The sequence below is a fragment of the Orycteropus afer genome, unplaced genomic scaffold, assembly GCF_000298275.1.
Source record: "Orycteropus afer afer isolate SDZICR_OR568_19922 unplaced genomic scaffold, OryAfe1.0 scaffold00055, whole genome shotgun sequence".
In the NCBI taxonomy this organism is placed as follows: Eukaryota; Metazoa; Chordata; class Mammalia; order Tubulidentata; family Orycteropodidae; genus Orycteropus; species Orycteropus afer.
Genome location: NW_006921642.1, coordinates 624124 through 649948, shown reverse-complemented (window position 1 = coordinate 649948; position 25825 = coordinate 624124). Strand labels below are relative to the sequence as shown.

At 41.1% G+C, this 25825-nt stretch overlaps 1 protein-coding gene and 1 non-coding gene across 2 annotated transcripts in view; both read left to right on the top strand.

Moving 5' to 3' along the window:
* Nucleotides 1-25825, top strand: part of NAXD (NAD(P)HX dehydratase) — a 78853-nt gene that overhangs the window by 23030 nt on the left and 29998 nt on the right. The window contains exon 5 of the mRNA XM_042780691.1: nucleotides 24796-24904. Within this exon, the coding sequence (XP_042636625.1) occupies nucleotides 24796-24904 (109 nt within the window). The remainder of the gene's footprint in view (nucleotides 1-24795; nucleotides 24905-25825) is intronic.
* Nucleotides 5495-5702, top strand: LOC122149856. Its single transcript, XR_006163367.1, has one exon. It is a non-coding gene; the product is annotated as a small nucleolar RNA U3 (small nucleolar RNA).

Genomic DNA, 25825 nt, shown 5'->3' with positions numbered 1-25825 from the left:
CTCCTCTTTTTGGTATTTTTACGCAAATTCTTCTGCTAATTGGGGTTTAGTCCAATTCTGTATCCTTCCCTTCAAGGCTCAGGGGTCCACGATTATCTTCTGTGTCTGTGTTAATTGGTTTCCCTTTTCTTTTTTGAAGAGGGTCTGTGCAATCCTTCTGCCTAGTCCGCCATCTTGCCGGAACTCCCCATGTTTCTGTTTATTTACTTCTAGTTATGAACAGCTATGGGTGTGATCACTTGTGACATAGGCTGTTAATAGGTCAATCAGGAGACAGCTCTAAGAATGGATGTTTGGATTTCATAATGTGGAGATCACTGTGACCTTGACAAGGGCAGTTTGAGGAGAGAGAGAGGAAGTAGGCCTTTTACTGCAGTGGACTTGGGGGAAATGGGAGGAGGAGATTTGAAGATGTTGATTATGGTTAACTCTTTGTGTCCCTGAATTGACATCAAGGAGATCTGTGTACTCCCTCCTTACACATTATGTGTGTGTGTGTGTGTGTTTGCCTTGAGAGTCCATAGCTTTCATCAGATTTGCAAAAGGTTCTTTGGCTGCAAGAGAGTAAGGGATAAAATGAGGAAGAAACAGGAGATGAGATGGCAACTTCTACACTTCAGTGTTAGGTGACATTTATTCATTTATTATTTAATTTTGCCTAGTACTGGGCTTAATCTTGGTAACAGGTAAGTGGTCCAACAGAAATAGTGAGAAGTCATCAAATATGTATTGGGAGTATATAGCGATATAGGGAGCATACCCCAGAGAGCCACTAGTAAACACTGAAAATGCAATGTGATGAGAGTTGTGATTTGTGTTTACATGGGTCCCTATGACAGCATACAGGAGGTGACCCTGGAGCTGACTGTCGAAGGTAGGAATATTCAGGGATGGGCTGAGCAGCACATAAGAGGCCTAGGAAGCTGAGAGCCTTGAGCCCTCATTTTGATATGCTTGGAGTCTATTTATTAGGACTTTTAGGAAAAAATAATTGCAAATATACTTGTAGCTACAACTTGTAGTTCCTAAAATGTCAACCATAATAATCCTCCTAGAACCAAATCCACTATTAATAATATAGATCAGGTAACACCAAGAAATGTAAAACAATGCCAGCTACACATTATTATCAAGGTGGATGAAATGAACAGTCCTCAATTGAAACTGAAATATTAAAATTAAGGATGGTAACTCCAAGATTCTTTGTCTAGTTTCTTTCTTTCTGTTGGGTCCTTTTTAAAAAGGGACACTCTGTACAAGTTAGGAACTGCTTGTAATCTTTATGACTGGGTAAGTGTTAACTCTTACTTTGTTTTAGAAAAGAAAATGACTGTATTTTATATAATTTTCTTTATTCCTAAAAATTTAAGCATAGTTTTCTAAGATGATCCAGATCCTTCTAGGAGGATGAAAAGGTGAGAAAGAGGCAGTTTCTGCCTTCTCACTCAACTCTTACTGCCATTGAGTCAATTCCAATTCAAGGCGACCCCCTTTGGGTTTCCAAGGGGGTAAATCTTTTCGGAAGTAGATTGCCCAGTCTTCCTTCCGTGAAGTGGCTGGTGAGTTTGAACTGCCAGCCTTCTGGTTAGCAATCAAATGCCTTAAGCACTATGCCACCAGAGTGCCTTTCCTGCCTTCTAGAAGCAGATAATTTCAGGAGAGAGATAGATGTGCACTGCGTTAGAGGAATAAGAATGGTGGTACAGGAGCAGAAAAGAGAATGATTGATTTTAATCAGGCTGTTGGGATGGGCTTCACAGAAGGCACAGCATTTGAGCTGGTGCATCATCCGTGTCCCCTCTGTCCCTTATCTCATTCTAAAGGATCCTTTCTACTTTCCTCAGGCCCCTACCTCATCTCAGTGTTCCCTGTGCTCAGCAGGGGACCTCCTTTAAACTAAAACAATGAATTTGCACTCTTAACTTCCCTCTTTTCTACCTTATCCATCTGTTTCTGTTCTTTGCTCTCAGAGAGAGAGGTGTCCTTACTTTCCATTGTGGCCCTTTTCTAGGCCTTGATTGCAGTCCCTTCATCTGATTCTCACATTGTTAAATCAGCATACATTCACTTTAGCCTACAAATATGATTGAGCTGTTTCTCTCTTAAAGAACTTACTTTACCCTGATTCCTTGTCATGGTGCCAGCCTTTCCTCTTGTTTACTGAAATTCACGGGAGTCTGTTCTGCAGTACGTGGAGGTGATGCTATGACTGGGGCTCCAGATCTGCCCGTAGATCCTTCATGTTCAGCCCTGTGGTTGGATTCTCTAATTTCTACTTGAAATTTCTTACCCTGGATTCCACAAGACCAAGGCATGCCAAAGCTTGCTTGCTTTCTTTTCCATCTAAATTTCATTTATCTTGTTGTTGTTGTGAATATACACAGCAAAGCATACACCAATTCAGCAGTATCTACACATCCAATTTAGTGACACTGATTATATTCTTCGAGTTGTGCAACCGTTCTCTCCTTTTCTCAGTTCCTCCCCTGTTGACATAAACTCATTGCCCCCTAAGGTTCCTATTTAATCTTTCAAGTTGCTGTTGTCAATTTGATCTTACATAGATAGTTATTAAAAAATCATAATGCTCAAAATATTCCTGGTTTTAAGATGACTTCAGGGGGTATTTTTGGTTTAAGTTTTAAAGATTATCTTATGGCAATAATGTCGGGTTCATCTACCCTCTGTGGGTCCAGAAAATCTTGAGTCCATGAGAATTTGAAATTCTCTTCTGATTTCCCCCATTTTGATCAGGATTCTTCTATGGATTTGTTGATCAAAATTTTCAGCAATGGTAGCTAGGTACCATCCAGTTCTTCTGGTCTCATGGCAAAGGAGGCACTTGTTCATGGGGGCATTAGCCACACATTCCATGTCCCCCACCTATTCCTAACTCTCCTTTCTCTCTTGTTCCAGGTAACTAGAGAACAATTATTGTGCCTTGCCTGGCAGCTTGCAAGCTTTAAAGACCCCAGGCACTACACAGTGAACTAGGAGGTAGAACAGAAGTACTAAACATGATATTAGTCCAATTAACTGAGATTTTCCCCAAAACCATTACCCTAAACCTCCAAACCCAGGAACCAAATCCCATGAGGTATTTGGTTATAAATAAGCAGCCTCAGCAGCTACTCCTTTTTTTTTCTTTGTAATTGTAAATCTATCACACAACTTTTGCCAACTCTACTTTTGACAGATGTACAATTTATTGACAGCAGTTACAGTAATTGGTTGTGCAGCCCTATCCTTAATCGATGTGATTGTTCCATCGTTGTTAACTCCCCTTCCCATCCCTGATAATCAATAATAAACTGTGTTTTCTATACATTTGCCTTTTCTTGTCTTTTTATATAAGTGAGCTCATTATAATATTTGTCCTTTGTCATTAGTTTATTTCTCTCAGCATGTCTTCAAGCTCCATTTATATTGTAGCAGGTATTAAGACTTTGTTTCTCCTACTGGCTGAGTAGTATTCCACTGTATGTGTCTCCCGCATATGATTCATCCATTTGTCTATCAAGGAACATTTAGGTTGTTTCCACCTTTCGGTTATTTGGAATAACGCTATAGTGAACATTGGTGTACATCTCTCATTTTGAGTCTTTGCTTTCATGTCTTTTGGGTATATGCCTAGGAGTATTACATGTAGTTTATATTTTTAGTTTTTTTTATATGGGTCATGTAGTAGTTCTATTTTTAGTGTTTTGAGGAACTTCCACAGTTTTCCACAGTGGCTGTACCACTTTGCATTCTCATCAGCAATGAATAAGGGTTCCAGTTTCCCCACATCCTCACCAACATTTGTCGTTTTTTTTTTTTTTCTTTTAATCTTACCCATACTAGTGGAGTGAAATGGTAACCCTTTGTGGTTTTGATTTGCATCTCTCTGATGTAAATGACATTGATCATCTTTTCATGTATTTGATAGCATTTGAATGTCCTCTTTGTTGAAATGTCTATTCAAGTCCTTCACCAATTTTATGATTGGGCCCATTTTATGATTGGCTGCCCAAGGCTTTCTTAATTACTGATAGCAAATGAGGTTCTAGGCAGGCTTCAGAACTATAACGTACTAACCAAATGCAGCCAGCATCCTGTTATTCTATGGTCTTTGAGTGCTAAGGATGGTTTTTACATTTTTAAAGTTTGGTGGGAAAAAAAAACCAAAATTGAGACAGAGAACCGATGGGACCTGCAGTGCTTAAAATATCTGCTGTCCATTTTCTTACAGGAAAAGTTGTCCCCCTGTTCTAGACCTAGGTCACATTTGACTGAGGAAGCTATAAGGAGAATGATTTCATTCCTGGTCTGTGACTGACTAGCTTATATTGATTCACTACCAATCTGTTTCCATGGAATTGATTTTGACTCAGGGGGATCCCATGTGTTTCAAAGTAGAACTACTCTACGGGGCTTTTAATGGCTATGACCTTTTGAAAGTAAATTACCAAGGCTTTTTTCTGATGTACCTCTAGGTAGATTTGAACAGCCAACCTTTTGATCAGTAGTCAAGCACTTACCAGTTTATGCCACCCAGGGACTCCTAGCTTATACCTAGAACTAGTCATTCAGCTTCTACAAAACAAAGATGTATTTTATGATCCTAATGAGTAAGGGTATGTTTGTGTTTTTGGTGGTCATTGAAATAACTCTGTTCATATCCTGTTAGACTTCTAAGTTTTTTTGTGGCCCATTTTAACCAGTGGTGGCATTGTGAATCTGAAGGTCAGCCAATGAAAGAAGGCAATGTTACTATAGGTAATAGGCCTTTTGTTTAAGATGGTAGAATGCCATTTGTTCCCCCTTCCAAGACATATTTTGCAATAGTTTATACTTGATTTCACTGAAGATCCCACTGTTGAAAAGATACACCCATCTGAACTTACCTGTGAATATTTCAAGATTTTGTAATGACTTACATAAATTTAGGCCACTTACTTATATGAATGAGAGCAGGGAATATGGTTAGTAAACTCCATCAAAATATTCACCATGATCTATGTGGGATCATACTGCAACAGCAACTTGACAGATTAGATAGGAAACTTAGTGGGCAGTGAGTTTATGTTAATGGGAGAGGAACAATTCAGAAAAGGAGGGTGAGAATGGTTGCACAACTTAAAGAATGTAATCAGTGAATTGTATGTATCGAAACTGTTGAATTGATATCTGCTCTGCTGTGTATAGTCTCAATAACAACAACAAAAATAAAATAGGAAATATATGTTGCTGCTGTTGTTAGAGCTGTCAAGTCAGCTCTGACTCATAGCAACCTTGTGTACAACGGGAGCCCATCATTGAAGCCACTGTGTCAATCCATCTCATTGAGGGTCTTCCCCTTTTTTGCTGACCCTCCACTTTACCAAGCACGATAGCCTTCTCCAGCGAATGGTCCCTTCTGACAACATGACCAAAGTAGTTTAGGTGAGCTCTGGCCATTCTTGCTTCCAAGGAGCATTCCAGCTACACTTCTTTCAGAAATTATATACCTACCCTGAAATCAGTAATCATTTCTGTAGTTACTAGAGAAGTTTCTCTGATCGTGTAGAGCACCGAAAACCACAAGGAAGGAGGCACAGCGTTCTCTTCTGAGCATGAAACCAGCTCTTGGTATTGCTTTGCTGCAACTGCAATTTGCCCTTGATGATCGTTCTTCTCTTCCATGTGGGAGAGTGAGAGGGAGAGAATGCAGTCTGAGTGGCCTTCGTTCCATGGTATTAAATAGGAGCTCTGGTAGCATAGAGCCTAAGGTGCCTGACTGCTAACCAGAGGGCTGGCGGTTCAAACCCATCAGCCACTCCTAGGAAGGAGGGTTGGGCAATCTACTTCCGTAGTGATACTACCTTGGAAACCCAAGGAGGCGTCGCTATGAGTCAGGTCTGACTTGATGCCACATAAAAAAAAAAAAAAAACAAACCTGAAATAGGAAAAAGTTGGATGCAAAAATATGAGGGGATCAATAGTCAAAATATAGTTTAAACTTTGTCAGGTGTTATATTGATTATTCTGAGTTTTATCTTTTTAAAACTTTTAAAGTTTTTAATCTGGAGGCCGACACTGATGGAAAGTTTCTAACCATATTTTTTGGTCAGCTTCCAAGAGCATGTGTCTCTGGCCTGTGTGGGGCTATCCGGGAAAAGTCAATAGCTACAGAGTAGAGTTGGTTTATTTAATCTTTTATGAACTGATGCATAGTTTTGTTAGGTAGCTTAGTGTATTAAACTGTGGCTCACATTCTGCACTCTTACTATCTGTGTGACTATGGGCAGGTTTTTTCTGAGTTGCATATTTCCTCCTAAATGGCAATTAATAGCTATCTTACAGGACTGTTGTAAAGATTACAGGAGGTAAGATGTGTGTTGTGCCCGAATGCCCTGACAACACACTAATGTGTATGGGGAGAAATTGAAATTTGAGTTCATCACCTCATTATGAAAACTTGGAACTTATAAGTGGTACCAACAGAACTTAGTAACTTGAGAATCAACCAGGCCAGAAGATTTCAAGGTTTTGCTTATAGGCCTTGCACATAGTAGGGCCTCAGTAAAAGCTGATTAAATTAGAAGAGGTCAAAAGGGCAGAGAATCCCAAGGTTCCAGATCCAGGTGTATTTTGGATTGAATTGTGCCCCCCAGAAAGGTATATTGAAGTCCTAAACCCTGAAACAGGAGCTCTGGTAGCATAGTGGCTAAGACACTTGCCTGCTAACCAGACGGCTGGCGGTTCAAACCCACCAGCCACTCCTCGGAAGGAAGGTTGGGCAATCCTACTTCCGTAGTGATACTGCCTCGGAAACCCAAGGAGGGGTCGCTATGAGTCGGGTTTGACTCGACGGCACATAACAACAACAACAACAAACCCTGAAACAGTGAATGGGATCTTATTTAAGGAAGTGGGCTTTTTTATTTGCAAATATTATCAGTTACATTAATGAAGTCATAATTGAATAGGGTGAGTGGTAATCCTAATCCCTTCTGAGTGATGTTATATAAAAAAAAAAGGGATAGAGCCTGGTGGAACCACTGAGACTGTGACCCCTAAATGCCCTTCAGTCTAGAATTGAACCCACACCTATGGCTTCCAGCCAAGCAAGAGACAGGCAAAAAAGTTGAGGTAAATACACTCCTTGGAGAGAATAATCATGGGAGAAAGAAGAGCTGTTAAGAAGGGCTGTTTATACACAAGGAGACAACTCAGGGCGTAGGGGTGCATGGTGGGATGGACACAGGGAAGAGGTGACTGTGGGAGGAAGTGGGAGGGGAGCTTTTGCATTGTGGTGAATCGTAGTCAATGTCATGAGACAAAGTGTATGTGAACTGTGCTGTATGGAAAGTGAATTTGCTGTAAATTTTCACCCAAATCACAATTTAAAAAAGAAAAAAAGGATACAGAAACAGAGACACAGGGGGCAGAAAGCATGTGAGGATCTGTCAACAAGCCAAGGAATGCCAAGAAATCCTTGGGGCTGCCAGCAGCTGAAAGAAAAGAAAGACTCTTCTTCTAGAGTGGACAGAGTGTGGTCTTGCTGACATTCTGAATTTAGACTTCCACCCTCCAGGACTGTGCGAATAAATATCTGTTCTTTAAAGCCTCCCACCGGCATTATTTTGTTAATGGTGGGCCTAGGAAACTAAGACAAGGTCTGACAGGCAGACTTACTGGCTATGTGATCTGGAGACTACCCGTTGTCTTCCCTGGGCCTCCACTTCTTCATCTTAAATAAAGAAATCAGACCAGATGTTTTCTGAGTCTTTTCCAGCTCTGAATTTCTAGTACTGTAATAATTCAAAGAATGCTTTGTATACTGATGAACTGGTCCTAGCAAAAACATTTAGCTTCAGTAGATCCTGAAACTAATGGAGTACTAGAGGCAAATCTGGTCAGGAAAGCATTCCAGATGTGTAACAGATTGTCTTTACCATTAACGTGTTATTATAGGTTGTCAGTAATCTTGTGGGATAACTATGTGGCGGAAGTCTGCTGGAAATAAATCTTGTACTTAGTCAGTTCTGTTGAATGGCATAGGAAGCTGGATTTTGTTACTGATTCTGCACTTTGGCAGGGAATTGTAATGCCTAAGGAGCACATGTCTCTTGGCAAGCTAAATCACTGCGCTGCTGTTAGCAAAGCGCATAGCTTTGCCTGTAAGACTTAGTCCCATTTTCATCTTTGATTAAACAATAACAACTACAACAAAAAGCCTTTTTTCATTTACCCAGTATTTGTGGAGTATGATTAGGTACAAGGGCTTTTAGCAAGAAGTTGACCAAGTGATACTCTCAAACTGTTCTATGCACTGACATTGTATTGGTAAGATTTTAAATAAACTCATCTACTGGAAGAATGTTTTAGCCTCAGATTGAGAGGAGAGTGTTCAGTCATAAATTTCTGAAATATTATCAATCCCCAGGCTGTTAAGCCTTGCTTAGGGCCATGAAATAGATTCTCAGGTATTATTAATTAGAAGAATTGATGAAGAGCAATTGCTGGTGAGGCAGAGAAGACACAGGCAGAAGTTATGGTGACCCTTTGCAACCACACATCATTATGTAACATGCATTGTCCTTTAATGCACAGAGAGCTCCAGTGGGTCATGTTCTTTAGGGCCTACGCTTTGAGCTGGTTTGGGGTTGGTCATGTTCTGTCTTCTTTGTTCATGAGATCTCCAGTCACAGTAAACAAACATGTATCTTAATTTGCTGTTGTTGTTTTTGTGCCACTGGGTTGGTTCTGACACATAGCAGCTCCATGTACAACACAATGAAACACTCCCTGGTCCTGAGTCGTCCTCACAGTTGTTGCTCTGTTTGAGCCGTTGCAGACCCTCTGTCAGTTTATCTCATTGAGGGTCTTTTTCGACATAAAGTAGGGACCTCCACTTTACCGAGCATGATGTTCTCAAGGAACTGATCCCACCTGACGACATGTTGCACATTTTTCTCAGTTGCAGATTTCCTCCTAGACGGAAATTAATAGCTGTCTTACAGGACTGTCATGAGGATTATGGTAGGTACGGGGTGTGTTGTACCTGAATGTCCCTTTCCTGACAACATGCTAATGTGTGAGGCTGATAGAAGGGATGAAATTAAAATTTGAGCTCAACCCTTTGTGAAAACTTAGAGAAGTTTGTACTCCTTCCAAGACAGATTTGTTTATTCTTTGGACAGTCCATGGTATATTCAGTATTCTTCAACAACAACACAATTCAAAGGCATTAATTCCTCTTTGGTCTTCCTTATTCATTGTCTAGCTTTTGCATGCTTATGAGGTGATTGAAAATAACATGGCTTGGGTCAGGCACACCTTAGATGTTAAAGTGGCATCTTTGCTTTTTTTTTTTTTTAGTTTGTTAGGGCTGTCTTAACAAAGTACCATGAACTATGTGGCTTAAAACAACAGAAATTTATACTCTTAAAGTTCTGGAAGGTAGTTCAAAATCAGGGTGTCCTCAGGACTGTGTTTCCTCCACGGTCTCTAGGAGGAAATCTTTCTTTGCCTCTTTCCAGCTTCCGTTGGCTTCTTGTCATCCTTGGCTTGGGGCGGTGTAACTCCAGTCTCTTCCTCTGTGGCCTTCTTCCCTGTGTATTTCCGTGTGACCTCCACTCTTCTTATAAGTTCAAGTCATTCATTGAATTTAGTGCTGTGGTGCAGTGAATTACTTGATATGGCTTTTCTTTGTAACTCCCACCAGATTACTGGATGAGACCAAGCAAATAAGGCGTACAGAACTATAATGTGTGGATTGGTTAGTTTTGCTATACTGCTGGGCTTAAAATGAGCCCTTCTAGAGGCAGAAACGGGGATCTCAATGCCATCAAGAGAGAGGAACTGGAGTTAGAGTAGAGTGCATTCTTGGACATGAGATCTCCTTGAACCTGAGATCCCTGCACTGGACCTCCTTCACAGAAAGATGGCAGAGACGACAGGCAGAGACAACTGGCTGCGGAACCAAGAGGCATGAGACAGAGCAACAGGCTTTCTGGCCCACAGAGCAAGAAAGCTGAGAGCCTTTGGGCAGGAGGCTTGCTGGCAGAGTTGGGTGCACCTAGGTGTAACTATTGGCAGAGCTAAAGAGCTTTGTAACACTTGCCTGAACAGAGCAAAGGCCAGACCTAGAGGCCAGGGGCCGGGGAGGTGTGTCAGAGGGCATAGCAGAGGGCAGACTGTCCTCATCAAAGAATTGTATCCCGAGAATGTTCCCAAACCTGAGTTGTAACCTGTTACTTCCCTAATAAACCCCCTAATTAATTGTGAGTATTGTCTGTGAGTTCTGTGTGGCCATTGCAATGAATTATCAAACCCAGCAGAGAAGTAGTGAGTGCCATGGAAGGGACCATTGGTATCAGAGTTGGTACAAAGGCTGGAGGGTGACAGCATGTCTGGCCTCATAGGAATAAGCCTTGGGCTATAGATGATGACTCTGTTTCCCCAGTTGTGAAGTTAGAGAAGGTCAGAAGATGCTGCCTCCAGGTACTTTTTGCAAGGGCTCATTCTGAATCTAGCATGCTATCTCGTGATCTTGTAACTAATGACATCTGCAAAGACTCTGTTTCCATATAAGGTTACATTCTAAGGTTCTGTCTAGATGTGAATTTTTATTTTTTATTCAACCTACTACATAAGCCACTAGGCCTTCCCATTGCCTTCAAGTTGGTTCTGACTCATAGTTAGGACAGGACTGCCCCATACCATTTCCAAGGCTGTAAATCTTTTTTTTTTTTTTTTTTTAAGTTATTTTTTATTGTGACTTGGGTGAAAATTTACAGAGCAAATTCACTTTCCATACAGCAGTTCACACACACCTTGTCTCATGACATTGACTACAATTTACCCCCATGCAACAGCTCCCCTCCCACTTCCTCCCTATAGTTACCTCCATGCATTCCTGCCCCCTGAGCTGTCTCCCTGTGCATAAGCAGCCCTTCTTTCTCCCATGATTGTTCTCTCCAAGGAGTGTATCTACTTGAGGTAAATGTTCAACTCATATGCCTGTGTTTTGTTTGGCTGGAAGCCACAGGTGTGGGTTCAATTCCAGACCTGAAGGGCAGCTAGGGGCCATAGTCTCAATGGTTCCACTAGGCTCTATCAGACCAGCAAACCTGGTCCCCCCCCGCCTTTTTTTTTAATGATTTTGAGTTTTGTTCCACAGTGTTCTCCCTCTCTATCCAAGATCTCCTACATAGATCCCCCTCTGAGTGGTTGACAGTGGTAGCCAGGCACCATCTAGTCTCATAGTCATACAAGCTGCAGATCGGATGGTGTACCAGTCGCTAGGACTAATTGTTTCCATGAATCTTTGGTTTTCTTCATTCTTCTTTGCTTTGGATGAGGAGAGACCCATTGTTTCATCTAGATGGCTGCTTGCAAACTTTTAAGATCCCAGTTGGTACTCACCAAAGTAGGAGGTGGAACAATGTTTTGTGTAGTATGTTATGCAAGGCTGTAAATCTTTGCAGAAGCAGACTACTTCATCAGTTTTCCGTGGTGTGGCTGATGGGTTTGAACTGCTCACCTTTTGTTTAGCAGCTGAATGCCTTGGTCACTGCACCACCAGAGTTCCATCCGTGCCCCTTAAGAATGTAGAATTCTCTAATATGTAGCAGTTGGAATAATACGTTTGTTACATGATAATTATTTTTTTAGAGAGATACTAATGGAGCTGTACTAATGAGATACTAATGATGCCATGCTAGAGGCACTCACTCATCTATGCCAAGAAATTTGGAAGACAGCTACCTGGTCAACTGACTGGAAGAGATTCATATCTGTACCCATTGTAAAGAAAGGTGCTCCCACAGAATATGAAAATTATTCAACAATATCATTAATATCACACATAAGTAAAATCTTGCTGAATATAATTCAGAAATGGTTACAGCAATATTATATTGACAGAGAACTTCCAGAAATGTAAGCTGGATTCAGAAGAGTATGTGGAATGAGAGATATCACTGCTGATATCACATGGATCTTCGCTCAAAGCAAAGAATACCAGAAAGATGTTTACTTGTGTTTTATTGACTATGCAAAAGCATTTGATTGTGTGGATCATAACAAGTTATGGATAACATTGAGAAGAATGAGTATGCCAGAACACTTAATTGTACTCATGAGAAACCTGTCCACAGACCAGGAGGCTGTCATTTGAACAGAACAAGGGGATACTGCATGACTTAAAATCAAGAAGGGAGTGCATCAGGGTTGTATCCTTTCATCATACTTATTCAATCTATATGTTGAACAAATAGTCTTAGAAGCTGGACTATATGAAGATGAGTGTGGCATCAGGATTAGAGGAATTAACAACCTGCAATATGCAGACAACACAACTTTGCTTGCTGAAAGTAAGGATGACTTGAAGCACTTACTGATAGAGATTAAAGACTACAGTCTGCAGTACCAGTTGCATCTCAACATAAAGAAAATGAAAATCCTCACAGCTGGACCAATAAGCAGCTTCACGATAAATGGAGAAAAGATTGAAGTTGTCGAAGATTTCATTTTACTTCGTTCCACAGTCAACACCAATGGAAGCAGCAGTCAAGACATCGGATGAGGTATTGCACTGGGCAAATCCTCTGCAAAAGACCTCTTTAAAGTGCTAAAGAGCAAAGATGTCTCTTTGAAGACTAAGGTGCTCCTAACTCAAGCTATGATATTTTCAGTCACCTCATATACATGTGGCACTTGACTGCTAACCAGAAGGCTGGCAGTTCAAACCCACCAGTCACTCCTTGGAAGAAAGATGGGGCAATCTACTTCCATAGTGATACTGCCTCGGAAACCCAAGGAGGGGTTGCTGTGAGTTGGGTCCTACTCAATGGCACATGACAACAACAACATATACATGTGAGAGGTGGATGGTGAATAAGGAAGTCTAAGGAAGAGTTGATGCTTTTGAGTTATGGTGTTGGCGAAGAATACTGAAAGTACCATGGACTGCCAAAAGAACAAACAAATCTGTCCTGGACGAAATGCAGCCGGAATGCTCCTTGGAAGCAACAATGGCCAAACTTTGTCTTGCCTGCTTTGGTCATGTTGTCAGAAGGGACCATTCCCGGGAGAAGGATATTATGCTTGGTAAAGTGGAGGGTTAATGAAAACGGAGAAGGCCCTCAATGAGATGGATTGACACAGTGGCTGCAATGATAGGCTCAGGTATAGTGAGGGTGGCACAGGACTGGGCAGTGTTTCTTTCTATTGTACATAGGGTTGCTATGAGTCAGAGCCAACTTGATGGCACCTAACATAGTGGCTAAAGCATTTGACTGCTAACCAGAAGGCTGGCGGTTCAAACCCACCAGCCACTCCTCGGAAGGAAGGTTGGGCAATCCTACTTCCGTAGTGATACTGCCTCGGAAACCCAAGGAGGGGTCGCTATGAGTCAGGGCCGACTCGACGGCACATAACAACAACAACAACAATAACAATGATGAACTGTTACTTGGAGGAGTACTTGGCACTTAGTTTAGTAAACGTTGAATGAGTGTTTTTGAATGAATGAATACAACAGTCATTAGCCCAAGAAAAGGATCTGGCGTTTTGGAAAGCAGATTAATTCCATTGTCTCCTGTGCTTTGTTTTACATACAAGACTTCATCAGATTTTCGTCTTTTACAGAAAAATAGGCGTTTATTCATTTAAAGAGTATTTATTGAGTATATAGTGGGTACAAGACACTGCACTAGAGACTGTTTTGGATACAAGGTAAGTCAGACAGATGGTCCTCAAGGAGATTATGAAAAATTCTAAGCAGGATGTTCACCATGGGTTGGATATTAAATGTCTTCAGAATGCAGGCAGAAAATTCCCCCAGAATTTCTTGATAGTTGTGGTTGATTAGTTCCTTAAGAAGGGTACATATATCTTGCTTCCAAAGACTTCTCCAAAAGAGTCAAAAGAGAACCTACAGATTGGGAAAAAATATTTGGCAATGACATATCTGACAAGGGACTTATCTCTAGAATTTATAGAACACTACAACACCTCGATAACAAAAAGACAAATAATCCAATTAATAAATGGGTAGAAAACATGAATAGACACTTCACCAAGGAGGATATTCAGGTGGCCAACAAATATATGAAGAAATGTTCACGATCATTAGCCATTGTTATTGTTGTTATTTGCCGTCGAGTCGGCCCCGACTCATAGTGACCCCTCCTTGGGTTTCCGAGGCAGTATCACTATGGAAGTAGGATTGCCCAACCTTCCTTCCGAGGAGTGGCTGGTGGGTTTGAACCACCAGCCTTCTGGTTAGCAGTCAAGTGCCTTAGGCACTATGCTACCAGAGCTCCCCATTAGCCATTAGAGAGATGCAAATCAAAACAACAATGAGATACCATCTTGCCCCAGCACTAGTAGTAGCAAAGTTCAACAAGACACAAAATAACAAATGATGGTGAGGAAGTGGAGAGATTGGGACTCTCATACAGTGCTGGTGGGACTGTCAAATGGTACAACCACTGTGGAAAGCAGTATGGTGATTCCTTAAAATGTTGGAATTAGAAATACCATTTGATCCATTCATACCATTACTAGGTATATATCGTAAAGAAATGAGAGCCATGACAGGAACAGACATATATATGCACATCCATGTTCATCTCAGCACTATTTACAATAGCCAAAAGATGGAACAACCTAGGTGTCCATCAACTGAGGAATGGATAACCAAACTATGGTACATACATACAATGGAATACTATGCAACCCTAAAGAATAACCTAGAATCTGCAAAGCCGCGCATAACATGGATGAACTTGGAGGACATTATGCTGAGTTAAATAAGTCAATCACAGAAGGACAAATACTGTATTAGTCTGTTTTTGTGAAAAGTCAAGGAAAGGTTTATATATGGGAGGAAATTTTCTTCGTTGGTTACCAGGGGTGGGAGGGGAGGGGAAGGGAGGGGAGGGAACACTGTTAGATAAGTAGAGATAAGTATTGATTTGGGTGAAGAGAAGGGCAGTGTACCAATTGTGAGAGTGATCAACATGGTGGCACTGAGGAAGAGGAAGACATAGAGAGGTACATGGGAAGTGCAGACAACAAAGATGAACCCTTTTGCACATACAGTATTGTGTTGGCATTGAAGGCAAACATGGGTATATAGGTGGATAGATGGGTGGATAGGCTGAACTATTAGGTATGTCTGTGAAGCGGGGAATGTACCCAAGACCCTGTGTAGGGTTGTCAGATAATGGTTCTACAAGTGTATTTGTATGTTCTGTAAGAATCCCAGGTGTATAGTAGAGCTGACAAAGAACAAGGTTGTAGTCACTTCTTGGTCACAGCCATCTACCCTGAGGGAGTGAGTAGTTGAACCTGTGGACTCAGGACCATAGTCACAGGGGACATCCAGCTCAATTGGCATAACATACTACACAAAACATTGGTCCACCTCCCACTTTGGTGAGTAGCAACTGGGATCTTAAAAGCTTGTGAGCAGCCGTCTAGATGCAACGATGGGTCTTTCCTCGTCCAGAGCAAAGAAGAATGAAGAAAACCAAAGATTCATGAAAAGAATTAGTCCTAGCGACTGGTACACCATGCGATCCTCAGCCTGTATGACTATGAGACCAGAAGAACTAGATGGTGGCTGGCTACCACTGTCAACCACTAGAAGGGGGGATCTATGTAGGAGATCCTGGATAGAGAAGGACACCAGTGTGGAACAAAACTCAAAATGATTTGGGAGAAAAAAGGGGGGGGGGGCAGGTTTGCTGGTCTGTTAGATTAAAAAAAAAGGAATGGTACATATTTCTTAAAGCATGAATGGGAACTAAATTGTTCACTATTAAATTGAATTATAATTGTTTGATAATTTAGGTTCTGGGGTCTTAATCACTGTTACAATACAGATCCATTGTGCAAAGAAACCAAAGTGATCATGGATAATCCCACATGAGAAGGATAGTGACTCTGATTTTATTTTAATTATTTCTCATGCCAGATTTGACCTCTCTAATAATGTTTTGCAGTCAGATTGTAAACCCCAGAGGCTAGGTGTTCTGCCCAACTTGATAAGGCATGCTATACTCAGCCCACTACCTTGAAAATTATAGACCCTCAAATATTTGTTTACTTGAATTTAAACTTACTTTGTCCTGTATTAAAATTACTTTGCATTCTCTGTACAGGTAATAAGATGAAGGCACCAGCTTTAGATTAAAATTGCTATGGATAATTAAAGATGTTAATCAGCACGGGCATTTTGAATTGTAAAAGCTCACCTTTGAGGTGACTGTGTATGTCATCCTAGCAGGAAAGGATTAATTAGCTTCATGAATAATCTTGCAGTTTAAAGCTTGGAAAGCTAGTTGTTTGTTTAGGTAAATGCTGCTGCTTTGAACGACTAACATGGACAGCCACAATTTTGGCAAGTTCTAGTCAAGGCAGAAATCATACCCAGTCTCCTGTGTAACAGATGTCCCAGTGCGTACTGTGTGCTAAGCCCCTTGCAAACCCTGGGCGCAAAGACAGCAGGGCATATACTTGTAACTGAGTATACTGGAGAGGCTGTGATGGGAATGTTCATAAGATGTGAGGATAGCAGGGGCACCCAGTGCAGACTGGGCTCATGGAGAAAGCTTCCTAGAGTGCCTCCACCCTAAGCAGGTCTTGAAGGATAAACAGTTGGAGGAGGTTGCCAGGCTCAAGTAGCAGTTTCAGCTGCTTGGACAATTGACTCTTATTAAAGAGGATCAGGGAGTCCCTGTGCACAGCTGCTAACTTAAAGGTTGGAGATTTGAGTCTACCCAGAGGCGCCTTAGAAGAAAGGCCTGGTGATCTACTTCCAGAAGTCAGCCACTGAAAACCCCTGTGGAGCACAGTTCTACTCTGACACATGGAGTTGCTTTGAGTTGGAGTTGACTCAGTAGCAACTGGTAAAGAGGAGCAGGTAAGCTGTGTGGCATTAGTGGCGGGATAGCTCTTGCTGTAGTGGTATATTCGCCAGACTCCCAGGCGTACATGTATGTTTTTTATGTCCTTTTCTATGTATTTCATCTACTTTTCTCAGTTAAATGAACAGAAATACATCTTCTTTGGTGAAGTTGTGTTTTGAAGGGGGGGAAAAAGCTCACAAAAGTTGTTTTTTATTTTTCCTTTTTGTTCCCAAAGCTAAAACTATGCTCGAAGACAATGCTTATTTTAAAATGTGTACGTTGGTTTAGAATTAAACTGAACCAACTGACGTTTCCTTGTACATGAATCTGTGTCCTACTAGTTTAAATGTGAGGAGGTTGGTAGCCCCACTTAGGTAACTGCTGATATTGTGATGCTGACTTCTTTGCTGTTATGATCCTCTTTGGGCCCAAACCCTTAACATGCCTTTTTTTTCCTGAATACTTTAAAAAAAAAAAAAAAAAAAACTTAGGAAAGAAAAGTAGAATGCTAAATGAAGACTTGTTGGAAATACATTATTTGGTGATAGATAAAACTAAGCCATTTCTACTGTACCCAAGAAATTCTATGTTCAAAATAATTTTGGTATTGTTAAAAATAATTGCAATTGGTTATTCTCCTTATTTTACTTTTAAGTGTACAGAATTCCGTCTCATTTCTTTTTTTGTTTTAGTCAGTTAAAAATGGTATTTTAAAACATTTTACTTTCTCAGGTAGGCCATTCTTTTGACTTTGTATGCGTTACTCTTGGTAGTTTTCTCAGATCGTCTGCCTTTAAGGTAAATTGGGTCATAGTGATCTTTCTGCTTTAAATTCTTCCCTGGCTCCCTATAACCTTCGGGATAACATCCAGACTTCTTGGAGTAGCACAGGAGGCTATGGACATGTCCGTGCTCTGTCTTTCTCTCAGCCTCATTTCTTAGTTCTCCAAGACTGAGGTTGTACCTGCACCGGGCACCTCCTTCTTCCCCTCCAGGGCTGTAAAGGCTCTTATCACCTGTGGATGTCTGGTCCCTCAGGGGACTTGCCCTTATTCTCTTGCCTGACTGGAATTCTGCTCAACTTTCAATCCTGCTGTAGTGTCCCCACAGAAGCTCTGGTAGCATAGTGCCTAAGGCACTTGACTGCTAACCAGAAGGCTGGTGGTTCAAACTCACCAGCCACTCCTCGGAAGGAAGGTTGGGCAATCTACTTCCATAGGGATACTGCCTCAGAAACCCAAGGAGGGGTCACTATGAGTCGAGTCCGACTTGTTGGCACATAACAACAATAACACAGTGTCACCACAGGGTGCCTTTTGGACTCCCCAGTTGGGTACAGTCTCACCTTGGTGGGTGAGTGAGCCTCCACCACAGCCCAGACTGCCCCACATCTTCACTGTTGATTCATTTTCCCTTTGTTTTACTTTGTGTGTGTCTAAAGTAGGCATTTGTATCTTGTTTCAGTGTCTGGTACATAGATGTTCCATACGGATAACTAGTGGGACTTGGAAGAGATGTTTTTTTCAGCTGTTCAGTTCCAGAGAACCTGGTTTATTTTATGTCCAAGGAAGAGAACATAGACTATGAGTGGTTAGCTGAACTCAAGTGAGATGTGGACTGTGGGACCCATATTTTGGCTGCTCAGACCTCTTTTAATGCTGACCTTCCAGGTCTTAGACTCTATTGTTGGTTGATAACCTTGCCAGATGTCCTGCTTTTCAAAAGCCCAACTATTACTCCCCATCCTTTAACTAAAGACTCTTCTAGAAGGTAACTATGAGGAGGAAGTGGGAGGGGAGCTGTTGCGTTGTGAGAAATTGCAGTCAATGTCATAAGACAAAGTGTATGTGAGCTGTGCGTCATGAGAAATTGCAGTCAATGTCATGAGACAAAGTGTATGTGAGCTGCTGTGTGGAAAATGAGTTTGCTCTGTAAACTTTCACCCAAATCACAATTAAAAAAAAAAAAAAAAGATTCTTCTGGAGACTTTTGTGTATCTCCCAAATAAGAATTAGCCATTTGGTTTAGCTTTTTCACATAAAATATAATAAAGTCAAACTGAAAAACTTAGGTGGCCCCTCAGGGACTTCATGAGGTTGAGTATTATGATTAGGCCATTGATATAAACTAGGCCTGTGCTATCCAGTATGGTGGCCTCTAACCACTTACACCTGAAATGTGGCTAGCCCAAATTGCAGTGGGTGGTGTAGTGCCTAAGGCATTTGACTGCTAACCAGAAGGTTGGCAGTTCAAACCCACTAGCTGCTCTGTGGAAGGAAGATGTGGCAATCTACTTGCAAAGATTTACCACCTCAGAAACCTGGTTGGGGTCACTATGAGTCAGAACCAATTTTATGGCAGGGAGTTTGGTTTTTGGTTATTTATAGGTATAAGATACACATATTTTTGAAGCCTAAGTGTGAAAAAAAGTATACAAAATAGCCCATTAACTTTTTAAAAGTATCAGTTAAGTTTTGAAATGAAAATATTTTAGATTATTGGGTTAAAAAAAAGATCATTAAAATTAATTTCATCTACTTCTTTTTCATTTTTTTAAAATATGTTAACTGGAAAATTTAATATTATATATGCAGCATACATATTTCTATTGAACACCACTGTTGCAGACCAGGGTTGGCTAACTTAGACCCACAGACCAAATCTGGCACTGCCCATTTTTTTAAATACAGCTTTATTAGGACACAGCCATACTCACTCATTTATATATTATCTGTGACTGCTTTCACACTGCAACAGCAGTTGAGAAGTTGTGACAGAGCCTGAATATTTACTTTTTTGGTCCTTTAGAGAAAAAGTTTGTTGACTTCTGCCCTAGGTCGTCAGCACCCAACCTGGGCTCTGTAACCTTTGAGGTTCTGCTGTCTTGCAAGGGGTTAGTGAACAAATAATGATCGAATGCTTGTACAGATGTGTTGTTTTTGTTATGTTTCCTCATCATTGGCTTTGGTGGTTGGTGCATAAATTTTAATAATAGTAATATTAACTGGTATTCCTTGTAAGCATACGGATATTATCCTATCACTGACAGCATTATACTTCAGTATAGATCTTGAAACATTCTTTGTGATGTTGAATGTGACATCGTTCCTCTTCAATTAGTCGTTGCCAGCATAGTAGGTCACATTATTGTCTGATTCAGAACGGCCAAAACCAGTCGCTCTTCATGTGTTCCACTTCATTTTTGACAACTTGCAATTTTCCTGCACTCCGTACATTCCATGTTCCAATTATTAATGGATGTTTGCAGCTGTTTCTTCCCATTTTGAGTCGTGCCACATCAGCAAATAAACCAAACCAAACCCAACTCACTACCGTTGAGTCGGATCTGACTCATAGCGACCTCTCTTTGGGTTTCCAAGGCAGTATCACTACGAAAGTAGATTGCCCGACCTTCCTTCTGAGGAGTGGCTGGTGGGTTTGAACCACCAGCTTTCTGGTTAGCAGTCAAATATCTTAGGCACTATACCATCAGAGCTCCCACATCAGCAAATGAAGGTCCTGAAAGCTTTACTCCATCCACATCATTAGGGTCTACTCTACTTGGAGGAGGTAACTCTTCCCCAGTTGCATTTTTAGTGCCTTCTTATCTGAGTGCCATCTTCTGGCACTGTATCAGACAATGTTTCAGGGCTATTCATAAAGTTGTCCAGTAATTTATCAGACAGCATTTCACTGCTATTCATAACTTTTCCACTGGCCATGTCTGTGAGAAGTGGATGGCCCCTTCCTTCTTCCAAGTCTGTCTCAGTCTGGAAGCTGCACTGAAACCTGTCCACCATGGGTGGTATTTGAAGTACCAGTGGCATAGCCTCCAGTCTCACAGCAGCAGAGAAGCCACAACAGTAGGAAAACTGATAGACAAGTGGAGATATCACACTTAAAACTGCAAATTTTACTAACACATTAAAAACTTGGAACATCTGGACCACTGAGTCCACATTGCACGGTAGTAATTGTCTGCAGCTGAGTAGTAGTGATTCTTCATGAGCTTCAATCCACCATGGTCTTCTCTACTCACCTATATGGGTGTCCTTATACCTGGCCTGATGCATTTGAAGTCTGGAACCCTGGTATAACTCTTACATGATAGATTTGTATTATACATCTTAAAACCAATACAAACCCCGTGTCATTGAATTAATCCCAACTCATAGCAATCCTATAAGACAGAGTAGAAGTGCCCCGTAGGGTTTCCAAAGTTGTAAATCTTTAAGGAAGCAGATTGCCACATCTTTCTTTTGTGAAGTAGCTAGTGGGTTCAAACCATCAGCCTTTTGTTTGGCAGCTGAGCACTTAACTATAGCACCGCAAAAGATCCTTTGTATAGCTCAACTACCACTAAATTTGATGGTCTGTCCTTTCATACCAGTACCAGTTGTCTTTGAGTCAATCCCAGTTCATGGTGACCCCACATGCATCAGAGAAGAGGGTAAAGGAGCCAAACCAGTTGTTGTCAAGTCAGCTGTGACTCATAGTGACCCCGTGTATATCAGAGTAGAACTGTGCTCCACAGGGTTTATAATGGCTGCTCTGTTGGAAGGACATCACCGGGCCTTTCCCGAGTTCCTCTGTGTGAATTCAACCTTCACCTTTCAGTTAGCAGCTGAGCACGTTCACTGTTTCTGCCATCCAGGGACTCCACCTTTTCATAACTGTTAACGGTAATAATTGTTATTATCCATTAATTATTATCATTATTTCTTTTATAGTAATAACTAGAATTATTAGTACCAGTTAATTTGGGGGGAGTGTTTACTAAATGCAGGCACCATGCTACGCTCTTTGCCTGCATTTTAAAATGTAATCCTCTAGATACCTTTAAGAAGTGTGGATACTGTTGGTCCTGTTTTACAAATTAAGGAAATGAAGCTTAGAGAGGATTAATAATTTGCCCAAAGTCACACAACTGGTCAGTGACAAAGCTGAAATTTGAACTTGGGTGTGTTTGATTCTGGAGCCTGTCCTCTCACTTATTCTCCTTTACTGACTGAGAACCACCCTTTTCTCTACCCACCACTGGGTCCTCTTTACTGTCATCACCAACAGTAGCAACTGCTGGTTTATCTAGGGTATTTTGCCACACTGAGAGGTCCCCTGAGCTGAGAGGCATCTGCTGAGCAGGCAGGTGTGGAATTAGATTGCTTGAAGCCTGGCTTGCACAGGATGGTACCGTGGCCACCAGTTCCAGATTCCTGCCCTGCAGGACCTCCAGGGTGCGTCTATATTCATAACTGAATGTTACAGTCAAGGATGCAGACAATCTAATGGACACTTTTTTCAAAGGCTCTCACTAGCAGGTAAACAGTACTTTTCCCACTTGTAATTTGAATCATTATTAATTGGCTCTTTAACGTATGGTTCTCTATTTAAAGTGTATGCCTCAGTGGAAACAAAATCTGTTGTTGTTGTTTGATGCAGTCGAGTTGGTTTCAACTCATAGTGACCCCATGTGATGGGTGGAACTCCCCATGGGTTTTCTAAGCTGTAATCTTTATGGGAGCAGATCTCCAAGTCTTTTCTTCCTTCGAGCCCCTGGGTGGATTAAAACTGACAGCCTTTCAGTTAGCAGCTGATTTTTAACCATTGAACCAAGAAAGCAGAGTCTATGTACATGGTAAGTCTGTTGTAGCAGAGGCGTGAAACTGTTTGGTGCCGTGGAAAGAACCTTTTTCTACCACCACCAAAAACCAAAACTCACCGCCATTGAGTAGATCCCAAGTCATAACGACTCCTCCTTGGGTTTCCAAGGCAATATCTCTATGGAACTAGATTGTCCAACCTTCCTTCTGAGGAGTGGCTGGTGGGTTTGAACCACCAGCCTTCTGGTTAGCAGTCAAATGCCTTAGGGACTACCCTGCCACCACCACCAGGACTGGGGTTTTTTTTTGCATTCAAAGCCATGCTTGCCACAGACTGATTTTGTTGAGATGGTTAACCTTTGTATTCATTAGTTTCCTGTCCATCAAATGCGAGTTGTTGTTGTTGTTGTTGTTATGTGCCCTCGAGTCGGACTTGACTCATAGAGACCCCTCCTTGGGTTTCCGAGGCAGTATCACTATGGAAGTAGATTGCCCCATCTTCCTTCTGAGGAGTGGCTGGTGGGTTTGAATCTCCAGCCTTCTGGTTAGCAGTCAAGTGCCTTAGGCACTATGCTACCAGAGCTCCCCAGATGGGAGTAGATAATGTTTATCTCAACTCCCCAGGAAATGTATTAAGGCAGAGGGCTGTGATGGGGACATATAGACACTAGAGTGAGCTCAGAGGTGGAAGGACAGGGTGATAAGGTATCAGGCAGTGAGATCATAGGAGGGAACTGGGCATGGGAACTGTTTGCTAAACCTGAAGAAGAGAGAACTTGGAGATTAGAAGATACTGTCAGAAATCCAGAAGCCTGGTAGTACAGTGCTTAAGTACTTGGCTGCTAACAGAAAGGTCAGTGGTTTGAACCCACCTTCTACTCTGTAGGAGAAAGACCTGGCAGTCTGCTTCTGTAAAGATTATAGCTTTGGAAACCCTACGGGGCAATTCTACTCTGTCACATGGGGTTGGTAGAAGTCAGAATCAGTTTGATGGCAATGGGTTTGGGCTTTATGGGTCAGGAACCTTGCTGATAGTAGCTCCCTTCAGATGTGTGGTAGGCAATCCTGTGGAAGAGAGAGGGGAGACGCTCTGAATCCCAATTGAGAGCTAAGAGGGCTGCTCCCTTGGCCTGGAATGCTTTTCTGTGGGCAGTCACTTTGTAAATTTATGAAAAAGACCTCATTCCTGTATCACTTCCTCTGATGTTCTTAGGCGGCATAGGTTATTTACATGGGGCCCTTGTGTGTTTCCATCTCTCTCCTCGTCTATTCTCTATACAGCATGAGTGGAGTAACAAGTATTAGAATTATTCTGCTGTGTGTTTCTCCATCCGATTTTGAGCCCTGTGAGGAAAAGGTAGTCTGCCTTTTTTAACCTTGGACTGATTAATCTTGGACATGGTGTCCTGCATGTACATAGTAGGCACTCAGAAGTTATTTGTTGAATGAATGAAGAAAAGCTACATATAGGCAGGAAGATTTCCACTGAGCTCAGAAATGAACAAATAAATGAAAACTGTGAATGACTTTCCAAACTCAGAATTTAATCAGAGGCGAGAGGTACTAGAAGGAGTTCTTGCTTTAGATAAAAGATTTGGTTCGCTACTAGGATCTTTTCATTTTGAGAATCTTGAGTCCATGACATGAGATGATAAATGTAAAAGTATTGTGAAAAAACAACAAAACACTGTAAAACTGTAAAGGTGTTTTATTTTTACAAATAAAAAGATTATAAAAAGATGAATCATGTGAGTCTTTTGGATAATTTCTCTAATACATTTAATGTGAGTTACAATTTATAAGTATAGAGAGTGTATTTTATACCTGTACATATAAGTGATGGAAGCAAACAGGTTTATTTTAGAGGACAAAGATAGTTTTGAAATTAGCTATAATGTTTTATTCTAACTTGTTTTAATGAAAACTGGACATCTAAGTTGGGGCATTAATAATTATTCCAATCTGTGGAGAAGACTAAGGAGAGATGACAGCTAAATATAGTATGGGATTCTGGATTGGATCCTGGAAAAGGAAAAGGACGTTAGTGGGAAAGCTGGTGAAATCCAAATAAAGTCTGTCACTTACAGTATTGTTCAAGGGTTAACATCTTAGTTTTAATCATTGGGATTTGGTTGTATAAGAGGGTAATATTAGGAGAAACCAGGTGGAGGGTATGTAAGAACTCTACACTACTTTTGCAACTTTGCTGTAAGTTGAAAATATTTTCTGAATAAAATGTTTTACAAAACAAACAAGTCAATGAAAAATTCAAGTAAACCAAATCTGCCTTTCTTTTCCTTATTTAGTGACAGTCCTAGTGCTGTTCGTGACGTGGAAGCATGGTTACCCCGATTGCACACCCTTGTTGTGGGACCTGGCTTGGGTAGAGATGATACTCTTCTAGAAAATGTTAAGGTAATGTATATAATGATTAAATATTCTGCTCATGATAGACTTAAATCTTAGATTGTTTGAAGTCAGAACAGAAACATTTTAATTGTATTTTCCAGACATAAGTTACATTCCATTATTTAGTCTTATGTGTGCCTCTTTATTGATTAATTAAGATAGATAAAAATTGGTTTGGAGGATAGAGAGATAACTAGATATAAATGTAGTGAACTCTTCTCCAAAATAAAACACTGAATGAGTAAGTCTCTTTTTCACTCTTGGGACACTAGCTATATTCATACCAAATAGCAATAAGAAAGTAAGTATGAAATTACTTAGATTTTTTTATGTGTATCACTAGTTTATGTGTTTTATATCTGATGTGATCAGAAGTTTAAAGGTCCCAATTGTGCACTATGAGCAGTGAACAAGTTGGAGTCAAAGTCTTAAGTTCACCTCCTATGTAACCCCCTTACTTGCTTTGGGACCCTGGCAAGTTACTCAGCCCTTCCAGGACATCGTTTTCTCCATTATAAAGGGGGTAATTACATCTGCCTGAGGGTTAATGTGAGTGAAATTTTGTAAAATGCTTTTCATGGTGCCCAGGAAGCACAGTGTATGGTATGTTGTTCACTGCCATTGAATCAACCCCCATCATGGCAACTCCATGTACAAGTGGCATGAAACCCTATCCTGTCCTGCACCAACCCCATGATCAGTTGTGGATCAGGCTGTTGTGACACAGAAGGTTTTCATTGACTGATTTTCAGAAGTGTATTGTGATTTCTTTTTTTCCTACTCTATCTTACTCTAGAAGCTTCATTGAAACCTGTTCAGCATCATGGCAACACATAAGCTTCTGTGAGGTGCATTGACTGGGAATTGAACCCAGGTCTCTTTGTAGGAGATGAGAATTCTACCACTGAAGCACCAGTGTCTCTTCCT